Genomic DNA, 17,985 nt, shown 5'->3' with positions numbered 1-17,985 from the left:
ATGAGACCAAGATTAATTTGTTTGGTTCAGATGGTCTTAAGCATGTGTGGCGGCAATCAGGTGAGGATTACAAAGATAAGTGTGTCATGCCTACAGTCAAGCATGGTGGTGGGAATGCCATGGTCTGGGGCTGCATGAGTGCAGCAGGTGTTGGGGAGTTACATTTCATTGAGGGACACATGAACTCCAATATGTACTGTGAAATACGGAAGCAGAGCATGATCCCCTCCCTCCGGAAACTGGGTCGCAGGGCAGTGTTCCAGCATGATAATGACCTGAAAACCAACTTTTAAGCCGACCACTGCTTTATTGAAGAGGCTGAGGGTAAAGGTGATGGACTGGCCAAGCATGTCTCCAGACCTAAACCCAATAGAACATCTTTGGGGCATCCTCAAGCGGAAGGTGGAGGAGTGCAAAGTCTCGAATATCCGCCAGCTCCGTGATGTCATCATGGAGGAGTGGAAAAGCATTCCAGTGGCAACCTGTGAAGCTCTGGTAAACTCCATGCCCAGGAGAGTTAAGGCAGTTCTGGGAAATAATGGTGGCCACACAAAATATTGACACTTCAGGAACTTTCACTAAGGGGTGTACTCACTTTTGTTGCCGGTGGTTTAGACATTAATGGCTGTATATTGAGTTATTTTGAGGGAAGAATAAATTTACACTGTTATATAAGCTGCACACAGACTACTTTTCATTGTGTCAAAGTGTCATTTTGTCAGTGTTGTCCCATGAAAAGATATACTTAAATATCTGCAGAAATGTGAGGGGTGTACTCACTTTTGTGATACACTGTATATATATATTTAAAGCAAAATAAATAATGCCTTTATACAGTGCCCATATTTGTACTTGGCGGCTCATTATGCAAAATACAGCTCAGACTAAACAAAAATAACATGATGTCCCTGGAAACTAATCCCATATATGATAATAACATTATATATTATATATACTACTATTCATATATTCATATTACTTTTCATATTTATATTTTCAAGTATCTGTTTTCAGGCAAAAGCATGTGAATACTACTGATAACAGTTTTAAAGTAAATGTTAGTTGACATTATTGCGTATTTTTCCCTTTGACATAGTATTTGTGCCTTTCTTCAGTACTGTAAAATATCACTAAAAATGTATATGTTGCATCAACAGGAATGTCACGGTACCAGAGACTTAACAGGTTATGTTTTTACCTTTTTTCCTTCGAAGTATCTTCTCAAAATGAAATCAGACAATTAAAAATCCCACTTATTTTAAGTCCACAAACTCCCACTTCCTGCAGTGCAAGGCTATGTGCAGTCCATGCCTGAGTGTCACCTCTTCAGCGTTCTCCTACACGGCTTTCTCCACTGAGTGCAAAGAGAACTTCGACAAGGGGCACCTAGCACCACTCTTGCACATTTTGATGCCATGCATTACTTTGTATGCAGTGGCACCTCCTTTACACACTGCCACAAATGATATGCTCTTTCTTCTTTGTAAAAGTCACACTTTCCTTAAAACGGAAAGCTTAATAAGTATTCAAAGACAAAAAACCCATGCTTTTCAACCTTCTTTCCATTTAGTCCTTTCACAAAGCTAGCACCATGACATTTTTTAGCTACGCATCCATTGTCCATAAAAAAATAGTGCCTTTATTTACTCAACAAGACGTTACTTTGACGTAATCCGTGGCAATGTGCAATTTGCAGACTCCTCTTTTTTTATTTGTGATTAGAAGGTGCTGGAACAGGAATCTAATTTTACAGAACACTTCCTTACAGTATGGATGTCCCTTTATAGTGAGTGGTGCAAAGTAACTATTAAGAAAGAAGATTAACTGAGATATACATCTGTCATGAGAGAAGGGTGTTGAATGCTAGAGGTTCTTCATGTTCTGATGTCCTCCAAAATGATTGTCCTTGACTGCTGCAAGTTAAGTATTTCATCCCTTCTTTGTTTGTCTTTTGCATTTTTAGGATCCACTAATCACCCAATCTGTTATCTCCTTTCCTTATTTAGTCATATTTGTGATGTGCCTTCTGTGGTGAATGAAACAGCAAGAGGAAGGACTGGAAGAGTGCGAACATGGTTGTGGGGAAGGGAAGCGGGGATATAGAAGACTGCCACAGAAATGACGTCGTATACAAAGCTATGATCCCCGGTCTGTTTTTAAACTCTGTGCAAACGATCCACCATTCAGTTGTGGCTGACAAAGTGTTCTGTGGGATGCCACGAGGGCGGGAGCTTGCTCGGAAGCGTGATGAGGCGCTTGTGGACCTTGGCCTGCTCCCGGGCCTTGTTCTTTTCTGTCTGCCGCCTGAACTTCCTCGATCGCAGAAAAGCTGGTATGCCTCTACGAAGCCTCTGGGCGGCGTTCTCCTGCCACAGGTCGATTTTGGAATATTTCACCGTTACATGTTTTCTTGAGCCATCCTAAGGAGCAAAAGTGACCAAAAATTAGGATTACTTTCTGTTCATTTTAAAAATGTTTATTCTTTTTATTTATTATGCAGGAAAATCACAATATCACATTTTTATTCATTTTTTATGGTTATGCTGATTTAGCGTTTGTCAACAGCACTGATCCCTAGTAAGCTGATATTACTAATAACAACTTTTCTCCTCCAAATACACATATACAAACTGTGTGTAAAATACTAAGTGTAAAATCAATATTTTATGAAGGTTCATGGCTTATTAGTCTTTTATTTCATATAAATCTGTTGCATTGTACAGTATTTAAACATGTGTACTTTCATGTATAATATAAAGGATAGCCTGGTCTCTAACAGTATGTAAAGCTAATATCTGACACCCAAAACTAAGCTAATGGTAGTTACTCATAGTACACATGTTGAATGCAGCAGATATGGACAGCGTAGAGACCTGAGTGACTGTGATATGGGCCAAATAGTTATGACCAGAAGACAACAAAGACCAGACCAAGACCAGAAGTAACAAAGTTTTTCCAAAAAAGCAAGGTGTGCTTATAGGCACTCATGATAAGAACCTATTGACATCAGTCCAAGAAGGTAAAAAACACAAACTCCCAACATCTGATAAGGCCATTGTGGATACTGTGGCTCAATATGCAGGTAATTGTATACTGGTGATGGGGCTGCATAGTAGCAGGGAGAGTCAAGACTGGACATGGGTGCAATGAAAGAAGCCTGTCTGGTCCAAAAAATCCCATTTTGTCCAGGAGCAAGTGGTAGGTTTGTGCCCATGTGTGAACTGTTTTCCTAATGAACAAATGGCACACGGATGATCCACCTCACAATGTACAGGGGTTAATGGGCCTGCTGGTAATGTCCTGGTACTAGATACCACAAGACGTCTTTAGAGTCTTCTCAGTGGTTCAAAGTTTTTTGACAGCATATTAAGCATGTGATCATGTTTTGGCCCATTACTATCTAGGGGTTTTTAGTTTTTATAGTGCAATAATGCCCAAGGGATCATCTTTTTAGATTCAGCCACTAAAAAAACTTACTTTACTCTTACAAATACAATGCATTTTAAAAGTTATCTAAGACAATGTAACAGAGTAAGTGTAGCTTGTTACTTTGCAAATCTACTAGTAAGCAAAGTCAGTGCAAAGTACTACTCCAGTACAAACATTAAAACCACTGTCTGGCCCAGAACAAACATGCTAAACAAAAGAGTGAGACATGAAAGCTCTTCTGTGTGACAGTAAGCATAACATAAAATACAGGCACATTTGTCAGTATTTTAACACTGGCATTTACTAAGCCACACTTGTTTTTTAAATGTTAAAGTGACCTCTGTTTCACTTCTAATATCATTTTCCACTTTGTCAGCTTTTTTTGTGAGAAAACTTGCTTATTGTTTCTGTAATGTTCCAGATGGTCAGTGTGATAGAACATAGGTGTTCTTTTCCATGGCGGTAGTTTACGTACCTGTTTTAATGCTGGCACTGCAGGTATGACCTGGAGGGAAGTGGATGAGACATCCCTCTCTGATTTAGCAGGCTTGGCGCAGTACTGTTCCAACAATGCAAGATCACAACTTCTAAAACAACACTCCTCCACAATGCCACGATTCTGAGAACGTCGGCTGTTCGTCCTGCTTATCGGCCTACCTGCGGGCACAAACAAAACATGACTTTGCTGATGGCTGAAGTGAAGAAAAACTATGTTCAGCACCTGAATTGCTATGTTAATGTGATTACATTAAGTAAGTCATATCTGTTGCCATGTGACTGTCATCACTAACAATGTTTAAAGGGGAACAGTGAGAATTAAGTGCTGAGGTCCACGCACACAAAGGGCTCTGTTTGCTCTGCTGCTTGTCCTACTTAATCTTGTTAGGATGCGCCATTTAAAATTCCTTTCAAATAATTCACACACATCCACTACAGTTCCTCGCAAGCATTGATGGGTCAAAAAAAGCAATCAGTTTGAAGGCCAAAAGTCTGTTAGGATAAGTAAATATTAAAAATGGCACTTATCCTTTGACCTTGTCATGTGCTAGCTCAGCAAAGACAGAGGTAAAGATAATGAGAGCACCAAATGTAAGGACAGTGTACTGGACAACGATTAACCAGCATTAAACAGAGGGAAGAAACATTAAAAAGAAGGGCAGGAAATCTGATAAGATGTACCATTTCAGACATTCCACAGGGGTTATAGAAGGGTTTGTTAGTGGGACAGGAAACCTGATTGAGGGAAAGTGGAACTAGAGGAGGGGGAAATGTTCCTGTCCTAAATTGGATAATGATTTCTTTGGGCAGTTGAGCTTCTGTGGGTAGAAGTGCACAATGGCATTGCCTGTTTGTCAGTGGGGGTAAGACAAATATTGCAGAATGCATTTGACCTCAGAAATGCAGGGTAGGGAGAGACTCAAAAACATGTGGACACTTTTTAATCAGAACCTGTGCATGTGGCAAATGCTTTTAGTATCTGTATTTGTATCATGGTATTTGTATAGGTATGAAATCAGTGATTATGTCTAAAGGTTTAGGAGACAACAACTTGTAGCCTGGGAACGGTGGATGTTGGAGCGGTGAAGAGAATGCCACTTGGGTACTATCACTTTGCCTTGTGGAATGCTTGAGTAAACAAACGAGCTATTGTAGGCCTTTTAGTGCAAAGTGTCTTAACTGTGAGTCTCTTTTATAAGTGATTGGAGAAATGGTGCTGAGAATGCGCCCAGTCAGCATTCGACTCCATGTCCAATAGGATTACTCTAAAGATGTGAACTGGGGACACGTCCCTCCCAATTTTCAGATATGCTCAAATGTCCCCCAATATACTAATGTACAAGCTTTGCATAATGTTAAGATCTGTCAGTGTTCCCATCAGTGGCTGGAATAGTAGGAAGGGACCCTATACATTGTGTCCCCCCCAATGTTCAATTCATACAGCTTTGTATGTCTGAATATAAACTGTGTGTGAATAATGCCTCACATCTGGCATAAAGTAAGAAGTAAAAAAAAAAAAAACACAGGCTGAATTACTTACTGAAATAGAAACCTCTGTCTTCGCAAACGAACTGCAGTGCATCCACCAGTTCTCCACCGCATAACGTCTCTGCTGAGGCGATTTGAAACATGTACAGGGACAGTGCAAGTGCGCACACGAGCATTTGGCTCGACGAGCACGGTTTTCTGCCCTACAGAGCAAAAAAAGGAAATAAGCAAATCTATTTACGACTTGTTTTAATCCAACCACCATATACAGTAACATAAGTATTAGATTATGAAGAAAAAAAACATTCTAGTTGGAATTCAGTAACAATGCACCATCATTGACACTTATTTGCACATTTTGTGACATTAGAAGTAACTGCATGAATATTCATTGGAAAGTGTGGACAACAACAAGACAGACACTACCTCCTCCATGATGACTGCAAAAATAGAGGAGGAACTGCTTGTACTGGGGAAAAAAAGTGTGATTTTATCTCTTACACAACGCTCCACAAGTTGCAAACTACTCAATAACTCAGCTGTGGCGCTCCAGACTCAGCATATTATTTACCATGCCTGGACCCAAAGTACTGTCGCCCCCTTGTGATTAGAGCATTTTCTTATTTATACATGAAGATGAAAAAAGCCGTGTACAGCATAATTAAATCTAAAGTTAAATTAAATCTAACAGATTGATTAATTTGATTGTTTTTAAGATTTATAAGAGTTTTAATGTTTACATACTTTCTCACTTCATTTAGCCTAATTATTCATTTCTACATGATGTCTAAGGTTTGGTCAATACGCACTACGATAGTACACAACACAATTCCTAGTTTACAATAAACCATAGGAGAAAAAATTCCAGGTATTAATGTTTGATTATGTCATATCTTTTCACACCCAAATAGTTTAGACGTGTTTTATATAATTACACATTATGCCTGATGTTTATCCAATTGGTGCTGCAACACACAATTACTATTGACACGATTGTTGTTCAACATAACAACATAATATTTATCCAAAAAGAAATAAAATTAAAACAATAAAGACTACAAAAATACAGGTGTACATAGAAAATAGGTATTTTAGATATTTGTTTATTTTTACACTCCATGTAACTTATTTGTGAATGTATTTCAACATGACACGTGATGTTCATCCAAACAAGACCCAAATATTCCAATTTCAAACTTAACTTTAGAGAAAAAACACAGGTTAAATAAAGGTATTTTGACTTTTCACTTGCTTGCTTGACATTACACATCATCAGTGTTTTAGCCATTAAATGCACCAAGGCTGGATGCACTGCACAATTCTGCTTTAAATCTATTTAACAATGAAAATCACACAACACTCATGGTGTTTATGTATACCCAGATAAGCCTAAATAAGCACTGTGAAGAGCAACTTTAATTAAACATTGCAGACTACAGTGAGCACATAACCATGCACAGTCACGGTGTTCAGCATCACACTCCATATGGTTGTATAAGTGTTTTTTCTTTCTAGTAAAAACTAGTGTTCTAGTGTTTCTTCCACAGTAAAAAGTTTATAAAACATCCTAAGCGCCTACCTTAAGAATGCCACTTTCTCTTCTTAGGCAGCTGTGGCAAACAGAATGATAGCTGATGTGCTGTTCTTGCTCCATGTCAGTGTTGATGAAAGTATAGAATCTTTATAGTATTTGGTGCAGAAAAAAAGTAGGTAGTTTTCCAAGTAGTGCTGCAGCGATGTATATGTATATTTGACGCTGTCCCAAAATCCAGGCGACAGGCAAAAACTACTCAGAGTGAACTATTATATACCAGGCCCCGCCCCCTGCCCCTTCTGTCTTCTCCCCCTCCCCCTCCAATGCCGCATGCGCAAAAACAGGCCGAAAAAAATTGACATGTAGGCTTTTTTAGTGAGTCATATCAGTTGAGCTCACCAGTAAGATTCGGTTCTTTCGCCTCTTAAGTTACATTGCCTAACCTTTTCGAAATGACTCAGTGATTTTACTCTCTGATCGCTTGTTTTTGTCTATTTTGCCTATTTTTTAAATGTTTTTGTCCATTTTTGCTTTTTGAAAATGGGAAAAATCATGCTTGGTATGTTCCTCCCATTGGCGGACAGTAGTTTTTTTTTTTTTTTTTTTTTTTTTTTTTTTTTTTACATAATTAAACTTTTTAGTTATTTGTTTTATTTATTTATTTATTTTTTACATATTTTTCCCTTGAAACAATATTTAAAGAAGCATTATAAACAATACATAATTAGCATAATATTTTTAAAATGAAACAGATATGCAATAGCCAAACAAGGCATTGCAATTTATTTTGTAAAATAACAATAACAACAAAAACAAAAAACAACAAGCCTAATAAAACAATGATAACTACAACAATAATAATAATTGTTAATATTATTATAATAGTACTTATAATAATTTATAATATTTTAATACAATAATTTATTAATTTATCATGTCATTGGAGATTCATTTGCATTTAGCAGATGAAAATACTGATTAAGGCAGAAGCCGATACCTTAAATACAGTTCATCAGTCTATACCCAATTTTTTATGTAAGAGACTTTTTCGATAGAGACTTTCCTCGAAACGTTTACAAGGAGCTGATTGAAAGAGCCGACTCCTCAGTGAACGATGCATTACTATAGTTCAGGATAGAGCAGAGCTCGCGGCTGGAGCGCTGCTGTCATTTCCTCTGCTGTCTACCTGCCGTATTGATTTGTGCGCGCATAGTGCCTGTTATACGCGTCTAATTCACTTACAGCTCAATTACTGAGAGGGGATACTGGCAAATTAGCAGGATCTAAATTGAACTTGAATGGTTGTGATTGAATTATAGTATACCTGGAAATGTCATCCATCAGCAGGCAAAGTAATTACATCCATTAGGTTATGTGGGAATGGTTAAGTCTGAAATAAAAGCTGCCCTTTCAAACCTGTATATTTCCTGAGTATGCTACATGCATAAAATTCACATCCAGTGGTGAGACTTTTAAGATGAGTCCACAATTCATATCCACCTGTCTTTGCATTATGTTGCGTCAGCCTAGGGCCTGAGGGGGGCTCTCATATAATCTCATAATATTATTATTATTATTATTTAAAGATGAATATTATTATTTTTTATGAACCGTTTATCCCAGTCAGGTTTGCAGCAAATCCAGTTTCACCAGGCCCTTGGCAGGAAAACCCTGCATGGACAGGGCACCAGTCCTTCACAGCACCTCAGTAATCCCCCCACTTCTGCCCCAGACATAGCTAATCATGTGTATAGACGCCCAGCCAGCTGATAGCACTCACATTCGAACCCAGATCTTAGCAGTAGTAAGGTAGATTGCTGCCCCACTTTTCATTGTTTTGTCGCAAATGTAATTCATTGACTGTTTTGAATTATTATTTTGGAACAAATGTAAATTGGCTTGAGTAATTGGAATTTTATAATATAAAATTTTTAAAATATAGATTTATTTATTTAATAGTCATGTTTTACACACTTTGGTTACATTAATGACAGAACAGGTAGTTACTTGTTACACAAGAGTCATCAGTTCACAATTTAATGTCAAACACAGTCATGGACAATTTTGTATCTCCAATTCACCTCACTTGCACGTCTTTAGACTGTGAGAGGAAACAGGAGCTTCTGAAGGAAATCCACGCAGACATGCGGAGAACATGCAAACTCCACACAGAAAGGACCCATACCACCCCACATGGGGATTGAACTCAGGACCGTCTTGCTGTGAGGTGACAGTGCTACCCACTGAGCCACGGTGCCGCCCCTTTAATATAAATGTCCACTGTAAGCAAAATATTGCTTAATTTTATAGCTGATATCATAGCTGGTCTTTTTAGCGTCTATTGGGCATACATTGTCCATTAATTTAGTGACCTAGTAGGTTATTTGACACTGGATGTAAGTATATAACTGACTCAAAACACTTACAGTTTTGGGGTTTTAATGCTATTTTTTTTTTATGACTTTAATAAGAAATATGCCTTGTTTTTTTCTTACATTTATGCCAGACTGTATCTGTGTTTCCTTAATGCTTTGCTTGTTCAATAGTAGCACACAGTTGCTGTTGCTTTTTCCCCACTTTTACTCAGCTTTTTACTCTTTTCTAATATCATATGTATTTTTTCATTTAACTTTATTACTTAATCTATATTAATTTTGTTCTTTCTGGATAATACATCTCAAGGCCAACATTGAAAGGGACCAACTCGCTTGTACATTTTACAGTTATGGCTAATAGTATACTGTAATGGCAAAGATAAGGGATTAATAAAGTACAGCCATAACCATGAGCTTATCAGAGTAACCATTGTTAAGTATGCATTTAGGTATGCATTGTTGAATGACAAGTTCACCAGTGACAAGTTCACCAGTTGTGACCAAGGTTTTTGAAACTATTGTTTTTAATTCACACAACTTGGGTGGGCAGCAGGGATGAGGTTCTACTCTCCTCTCAACCTATCTTTTCTTCTCCAGCTCTCTTTTTTTTTTCTCCTCTGGTCCTATATTCTAATCTCTGCTTTAATATTTGCTCATTTTCTAACTCACTTCCATGTCACCTGCTCTCTCTGCTCTGTCAGCATTCTTGCACTCTGTCTCTCTCCCTCCTTGTCTATTTTCATGCACCAGATTGAACATGAAAGAAATGTTATCATTAAACAACCGGTATTACTTACCATGATGTTCAGAAATGGAGTATGGACCATATCTAATCTGACTAGCAATTATTATATCAAGAAACACTTTTCTTGTTTCTGAGGCTGCCAAAAAACTGGCGGATGTCACTGCAACCCTTCCTTTTCCTCCTAATTACTCACTGTGAATAAAATTACTTGCCCTTTAATCAAACAAACACTAGTATTGCTGTTTATCATAAGCAAGTACAGCTACACGGGATACTATATGAATACACAATAAGTGAAAGCTATTACCTTCTACTACATTACACATGCATGGCTACGATGATTGACATTTTAATGAGATTTCACATAGGTTTTCTGACAAGTATAACATAATGACATTAACCTTAGTTGAATATACCTGTGACTGTTGTTGGTTGCTGCATGAATGTAAGACAAACTAACTTTGCAGGTAACTTAGGTATGATAGATGTTAGGAATAGATGAAAAACTGAAATGAAGGTCCTGGTGGTGAAATGTTACAATAATAAGCGTCTCATTAACAACTCATGGGTACACTGATGGATTATAAAATTACACCTAATAATTGCATTTTGAGCAAATCTGTATATTGGGGAGAATGTGTCTGTAAATTGTTGAATGTATACTTTAAAATTTTGACCCCACAATTTGGTTTTTAATTGGCCTTTTGTTTGTTTTTAGGGTTTTTACTTTTTTACAAAAATATTTATTTACTTCATAAAAATTAATTTATTGTGCAATGCAGTAACACACCCCAGACAGAACGCCACTCAATTACAGGGCCTCACTATCCCCCTTCATCAGATATAGCCAATCACATCTGTATGTAAACACCCAACTGGCCAATAGCACTGCAGAAGATTCAAACCCTAGATTCCAGTTTTAGTGGGCTAGCATAATTTACAATTTTGTGTTTACTTGGGTTATCTTTGTTTAATATTAAAAGTAAAAACATATGTGTGGCAAATATGCAACAACTGGAGAAATTGGGAAGAGCAAAGAAATGTTTGAGGAGCATGTAAAATCATCTGTCCATGAGCTTAAACTGAGGCATAGTTAGAAAAAAAATTAAAAAAAAAAAACCAAAACAAGTCCATATCCAATGACTGAAAATAAGCTGGGTTAAGGTTATTCAAGGACGCAGTCACAATCCTGACTTGAACTCAATAGAGACACTGTGGCGAGACTTAAGATAAGCAGTTAATGTCTGAAACCTAGCAGTGCGTCTGATTTAAGCAGTCCTGTAGAGGAAAGTGGGCTAAAATTTCTCCACAGCAATGTGAAGGACTAATATCAAATTACAGAGCTTAAAGTGTTAAGTTGCAGTCATTGCTGCAAAAAGTGGTGCAACCGGTTATTAAGCAGTTTTTACAAGAGTGATATGAGTGTTGCTTTAATTTGTAATTTTTTATTTTTTTTTCTTACAAAATGTGTCACTAAAGTTTGCTTTGTTATCTTAAATTGTTAAATAATTCTAGATCAGTTAGTGTAACAAAATGTAATAACAGAGACAATCAAAAAGGGGCATTTAGGGTTTTTTACACCCCCATATCTTTTGTTTAGTAAAGTGGGACTGTATAATAAAACCTGGGTCATGACAAAATAAACAAAGTAAATATGTAAATATCTTCATTAATAACTCTAGAAAGTTGTATTTAATAGAGATATTGTTTACCTTATCTTGCTCTGAGTCTGGAGAACTTCCTGTTTGGATCTTGCCCTACTCATCTCTTTGAAATCACATCCATTATGTAATGCTATATTGATCACAAAAATCACTACTAGGGCTTAGCAATATTATCTTTGACTTCTCAGAGCAAAAATAAACATAGTTTAAGTGTTCTACATTACATGATTTCAGCTTCTGTCTATAAACCTAACTGGCTACAGTCTAGGCTATATGGTCAAACGTTTGTGGAAACCTGAAATCTTAATTTCTCATTTTAAAGCCAACTAATCTGATATTAATCACTACCATATGTCCAAAAGCATGTGATCATCCCTCCTAATTGTGTTCAGGTGTTTTAGACCAACCTATTGCTGGCAGGTGTAAAAAAATCTATTATATTACATTAATTATATGCTGTTTAACTTTGTGGAAACAGAATGCTTGTGGCCCTGTGTCCATTAAGGCATGCTTTGACAAGTTAAATGTGGGGAGTTTCCAGTGTTCTACAAACAGAGCTGACCTTTACGCCATGGAACACTTTCAAAATAAATTGGAAGTTTAATTCTTGTCCAACATGAGTGCCTGGCTTAACAAATGTTCTTTTGAAACAATGGGTACACTCCAAAATATTGCAGTACATCTTTCCTGAAGAGTAAATAGTAATGTCTGTGATTTTTTAATGGAATATCCAACAAGGTCATGGCCAGTTGTCCACATACAGTGTATCACAAAAGTGAGTACACCCCTCACATTTCTGCAGATATTTAAGTATATCTTTTCATGGGACAACACTGACAAAATGACACTTTGACACAATGAAAAGTAGTCTGTGTGCAGCTTATATAACAGTGTAAATTTATTTTTCCCTCAAAATAACTCAATATACAGCCATTAATGTCTAAACCACCGGCAACAAAAGTGAGTACACCCCTTAGTGAAAGTTCCTGAAGTGTCAATATTTTGTGTGGCCACCATTATTTCCCAGAACTGCCTTAACTCTCCTGGGCATGGAGTTTACCAGAGCGTCACAGGTTGCCACTGGAATGCTTTTCCACTCCTCCATGACGACATCACGGAGCTGGCGGATATTCGAGACTTTGCGCTCCTCCACCTTCCGCTTGAGGATGCCCCAAAGATGTTCTATTGGGTTTAGGTCTGGAGACATGCTTGGCCAGTCCATCACCTTTACCCTCAGCCTCTTCAATAAAGCAGTGGTCGTCTTAGAGGTGTGTTTGGGGTCATTATCATGCTGGAACACTGCCCTGCGACCCAGTTTCCGGAGGGAGGGGATCATGCTCTGCTTCAGTATTTCACAGTACATATTGGAGTTCATGTGTCCCTCAATGAAATGTAACTCCCGAACACCTGCTGCACTCATGCAGCCCCAGACCATGGCATTTCCACCACCGTGCTTGACTGTAGGCATGACACACTTATCTTTGTACTCCTCACCTGATTGCCGCCACACATGCTTGAGACCATCTGAACCAAACAAATTAATCTTGGTCTCATCAGACCATAGGACATGGTTCCAGTAATCCATGTCCTTTGTTGACATGTCTTCAGCAAACTGTTTGCGGGCTTTCTTGTGTAGAGACTTCAGAAGAGGCTTCCTTCTGGGGTGACAGCCATGCAGACCAATTTGATGTAGTGTGCGGCGTATGGTCTGAGCACTGACAGGCTGACCCCCCACCTTTTCAATCTCTGCAGCAATGCTGACAGCACTCCTGCGCCTATCTTTCAAAGACAGCAGTTGGATGTGACGCTGAGCACGTGCACTCAGCTTCTTTGGACGACCAACGCGAGGTCTGTTCTGAGTGGACCCTGCTCTTTTAAAACGCTGGATGATCTTGGCCACTGTGCTGCAGCTCAGTTTCAGGGTGTTGGCAATCTTCTTGTAGCCTTGGCCATCTTCATGTAGCGCAACAATTCGTCTTTTAAGATCCTCAGAGAGTTCTTTGCCATGAGGTGCCATGTTGGAACTTTCAGTGACCAGTATGAGAGAGTGTGAGAGCTGTACTACTAAATTGAACACACCTGCTCCCTATGCACACCTGAGACCTAGTAACACTAACAAATCACATGACATTTTGGAGGGAAAATGACAAGCAGTGCTCAATTTGGACATTTAGGGGTGTAGTCTCTTAGGGGTGTACTCACTTTTGTTGCCGGTGGTTTAGACATTAATGGCTGTATATTGAGTTATTTTGAGGGAAGAATAAATTTACACTGTTATATAAGCTGCACACAGACTACTTTTCATTGTGTCAAAGTGTCATTTTGTCAGTGTTGTACCATGAAAAGATATACTTAAATATCTGCAGAAATGTGAGGGGTGTACTCACTTTTGTGATACACTGTATATTGGACTATATAGTGCAAGGCACTTTACCCTTAATTGCTCGAATTGTGTTCAGTCATAATTGTCAGTTGATTTGGATATATGCATCTGCTAAATGCCTCAAATTTAATATAATTGTATTAACTAAGCAAAAAAATATTCATGAAGTCTTTGTGTTATTTCAGCCATGTATTTGAGGCCACTGATGCATCTTAATGCAAACATCAAGCTCTAAAATAAATTTGTTTAAGTTTTATAAATGACAGTAGCTCTAACATTAAGGGAAAATGTTGAGACATTTGCCCAATGTGGATCATCTCATAAAGGAATAGGGTCCCTACTGGAGTCAATGCACAGTGCTAAATCTGAGGAGTAGTCCTTCTGTCATAAATTATCAATGAGCCGAGTTACTGGAAGCCCCATTATGGGGGTATTAAACCTCTGCTCTTTGCTCTCATATCATCTATCAGTAGCAGTAAGCAGGAAGTCCTGTAGGTCTGTAGAATAATATCATAAATCATTCACTGCTTCATTCATGCACATCATTCATTGTAACACTATTGATCTCACTGTGAATCATTCTTCTCTTCATCTCTTTAAGGGGAAAAAATGCTTAGGGACCTCATACCCTACTTAAAAAACTAGGAAAAATGCAGGTTAAATAAAGAAGGTAAGTTTGGCTCAGTCAGTTGCAAAAATATACATCCTTAAGGTTTAGTGTCTAAGAATTTATCTCAACTGTCATATTATTTCAAACAAACCAAAAAAACCTTTAGGTTTTGAAAAGATGAAAATGACTTACTCACTGACTCTCACTCACTTTCTAAGCTGATCATCCTAATCAGGGTTGCGGGGGGTGTTGGACTCATTCCCAGCTCTCAATGGGTACAAGACACACAGAAACACCTTAGACAGGGCGCCAGTCCATTGCCGGGCAGACAAACACACACACACACACACACACACACGCACACGCACACACACGCACCTAAGGGCAATTTTAGTATCTCCAATTAACTTGACTGCATGTCTTTAGACTGTGGGGGAAACCAGAGCTCCCGGAGGAAACCCACGCAGACATGGAGGGAATATGCAAACTTCACACAGAAAGGACCCGGACCACTCCACCTGGATCGAACCCAGGACCTTATTGCTGTGAGGTGACAGTGCTACCCACCGAGCCATGATGCTGCCCCTGAAATTATGACTTGGTTGGGTTTAGTGTCAATGTATGTACATTTTCTGCTTGTGAACAAACAACCCCAGTGGTACTATTGTGGTTAACCTTCTATCCTACCTTTGACTTCATGTTGACAGTATTATAACGAAGGAACGAAGGTATCTCTCATTAAAAATGTCCATAGACTGCCATCTGGTGGCTGCGTTTTTTTATTTTCAGAAAATGATCCACCCTGGTGTCTAAAATTTAGACCAGAGTTTTTAAAACATGCTTTGAAAAAACTGGGTCGCAGACAATAATAATAATAATAATTAATTAAAGTTGTGTATGCTTGTGTATGCTTTATGTTACATCATAGAGAGAGTAAAATGTATTGTGTTGTCTGGGTCGCGTAAAAACACATAACTAGACAGATGTTTAATTAGGCTGATTGCTAATTTAAAAATCTATGACGATAGACAATGTAGTGCACAAGATTTCAGAGCAACATAAAGCAACTAACAAAGTTCCTAACTGAGTTTCAAAGAGGGTGATCAGTGGGTTACTCAGCTGCACGGTTTTACAAATTAAAAAAGTAATTAATATTTCAAAAACATCCAAGAGCAAACAGCAGCAAGTCTTTTAAAATACTGCATTGCACATTAGACTTGGGCAGTATCATGACAGGTCCTCTCAAACTCCATCAAATTCCATGGAGAGCATCTGTGAACTTCCATCTTTAGGTCTCTCCAACAACGTGTGATGTGGTTTAAGCCTGGGCTTTGGCTGGGCCACCTAAGGACATTTAAAGACTTGGCCTGAAGCCACTCCAGTGTTTCCAGCTTGGTCTTGTGACTGGTGTTGAAGCCGCTGTGTTCTGATCTTGGTCTAGCCTTGGGTTAAAGTCTGTTTTTTTCGCACACACACACACACACACACACACACACACACACACACACACACACACACACATTTATTCTAATAATGTGTTTCACAAGGAAAGAAAATATCTTATTTAGTTTTTTTCAGCATCCTAATGCAGCAATTCCTCTATAGTAACTACAGTATAACTACACTCTGTCAAACAGTAAACCCTAATTTATTCTTGTCCAACACAGAGTGCTGAAGCGCGCCGGCAAAATCACAGCAGACCCCTCTCATCCTGGACATCACCTTTTTCAAACTCTTCCATCTGGCAGAAGACTCAGGACAATAAAAACAAACACATCAAGACATGCTAACAGCTTTTTCCCCAGAGCTGTAACACTTTTTAACCAAAGTTGTTCTCTTGGGCAAATGTTGGTAAATACTGGTTAACAGTCCGTGTGCTGTCGGGTCTGTTAAATATGTTCTATGTTACATGTCATACATGTGTAATTATCTGTACTATGTGTATTGTTTGTACTACTATGTGGACTATTGTGTGTATTATTGTGTGTATCACCAAATTCCTCGTATGTGTAGCATACCTGGCGAAATAAAGTGATTCTGATTCTGATTTTGACCACTGGTCTTAGTTGGTCTTTGCATTAAAAATCTTGATTTTGCTTTTAAATTCACCATAAAATCACCATTATAATTCTTGGTCTTGTCTTGATTATTAAAATTCCTAATAATTTCATATTATGTTCTTAATAAATTTATCATTTGAATTATATACAAACATCTTTTATTGAAAAATAAAAAAGGTTCTGATCTTGAGTTGGTTGTTAATATTCAAAGTCTTGGTTTTGTCTCAGTCTCACCCATTAAAAGTATAGGTTCTTGTACTGAGTTTTAAGAACTCAGTCTTACTTGGTCTTTTTCTGGTGTTCATCATTAAAAATCTTGATCTTGGCATGATCTTCATCAATAAAATTCTTATTTCATTGTTAAGTGGTGTGGATGTTGGTCTTAAAAAAAGATATCATGCTGCCTCTGGACCAATTCGCTCCTTCATCCTAGGGCCGTTCCATCCTAAGGCCCAAAAGCGTTGTAACTGGTGTTGAAGCCTCTGTATTTTGATCTTGGTCCAGCCTTGGGTTAAAGTAAGTTTTTTTGGCCTGATCTAGGTTTTACACACCATTTGCCTGGCATCTTGGTTCAAGAGAAGGAACATGTTGCCAAACAGGGGAGCTGGCAAATCTGTGAGGGAGAAACTGTGATATATTGAAACACTCCCACCTAGAGCAATATAGAGCAATCAGTGAGGCTCAGGGGACTACTTAAGAGGAACTGACACATTAATCATCTGTATCCTAAGCAACCGGGCCCAGCTGGACCTGTTTAATTTATCATCTTATTCACTTGTTATATTTTAGTGATATGACAATAAACACACATACTGGTCACTCGTTTTAATTTGTTAGTTAGTTTTTCATCATGTTAAATTCAGAAATGATTTAATCGCAGCAACTTTATTATCTCAAGCAAGCATGACAGAAATAATGTGTTTACATCATCACCACGATGCCAGAATCACATCACTTTTAACATTCACCTGCAACTAAAAGCCTAAGCATCACCACTTATGGCACTGTAACAGGTTCAACAGGATCCATTGCCTTTACAGTTATTTATCAATTTCAAAAACACAGTGCACTTTACATTTATAACACTTACACAGATTACCTAATGAATTTAAACATTCATTATTTATTATTACAACTGTTCATATAATCATTCTTCTTTATCTATCAATAATTTAATGTTTGATAATCATTTTTAAATT

General features: G+C 38.0%; 2 protein-coding genes across 2 annotated transcripts in view; both read right to left on the bottom strand.

Moving 5' to 3' along the window:
- Positions 1-1,616: 1,616 nt before the first annotated feature.
- On the bottom strand, positions 1,617-7,164 carry igf2b (insulin-like growth factor 2b). Its single transcript, XM_063001390.1, has 4 exons — positions 6,995-7,164; positions 5,468-5,618; positions 3,905-4,086; positions 1,617-2,420 (listed from the first exon to the last, which is right to left on the bottom strand). Exons 1-4 carry the CDS (start codon positions 7,067-7,069, stop codon positions 2,184-2,186), a joined length of 645 nt encoding a protein of 214 aa, XP_062857460.1. The 5' UTR covers positions 7,070-7,164; the 3' UTR covers positions 1,617-2,183.
- Positions 7,165-17,596: 10,432 nt separating this feature from the next.
- th (tyrosine hydroxylase) overlaps positions 17,597-17,985 on the bottom strand; it is a 12,992-nt gene continuing 12,603 nt past the window's right edge. Inside the window, exon 14 of the mRNA XM_062997446.1 lies at positions 17,597-17,985. This exon is cut by the window's right edge and continues 359 nt beyond it. The gene's annotated coding sequence lies outside the window, so the exon portion shown is untranslated.

This window comes from Trichomycterus rosablanca, chromosome 1 (assembly GCF_030014385.1).
Source record: "Trichomycterus rosablanca isolate fTriRos1 chromosome 1, fTriRos1.hap1, whole genome shotgun sequence".
Taxonomy (NCBI): domain Eukaryota; kingdom Metazoa; phylum Chordata; class Actinopteri; order Siluriformes; family Trichomycteridae; genus Trichomycterus; species Trichomycterus rosablanca.
The sequence above is the reverse complement of the archived record's forward strand: the minus strand, read 5'-3'. Positions and strand labels throughout refer to the sequence as shown.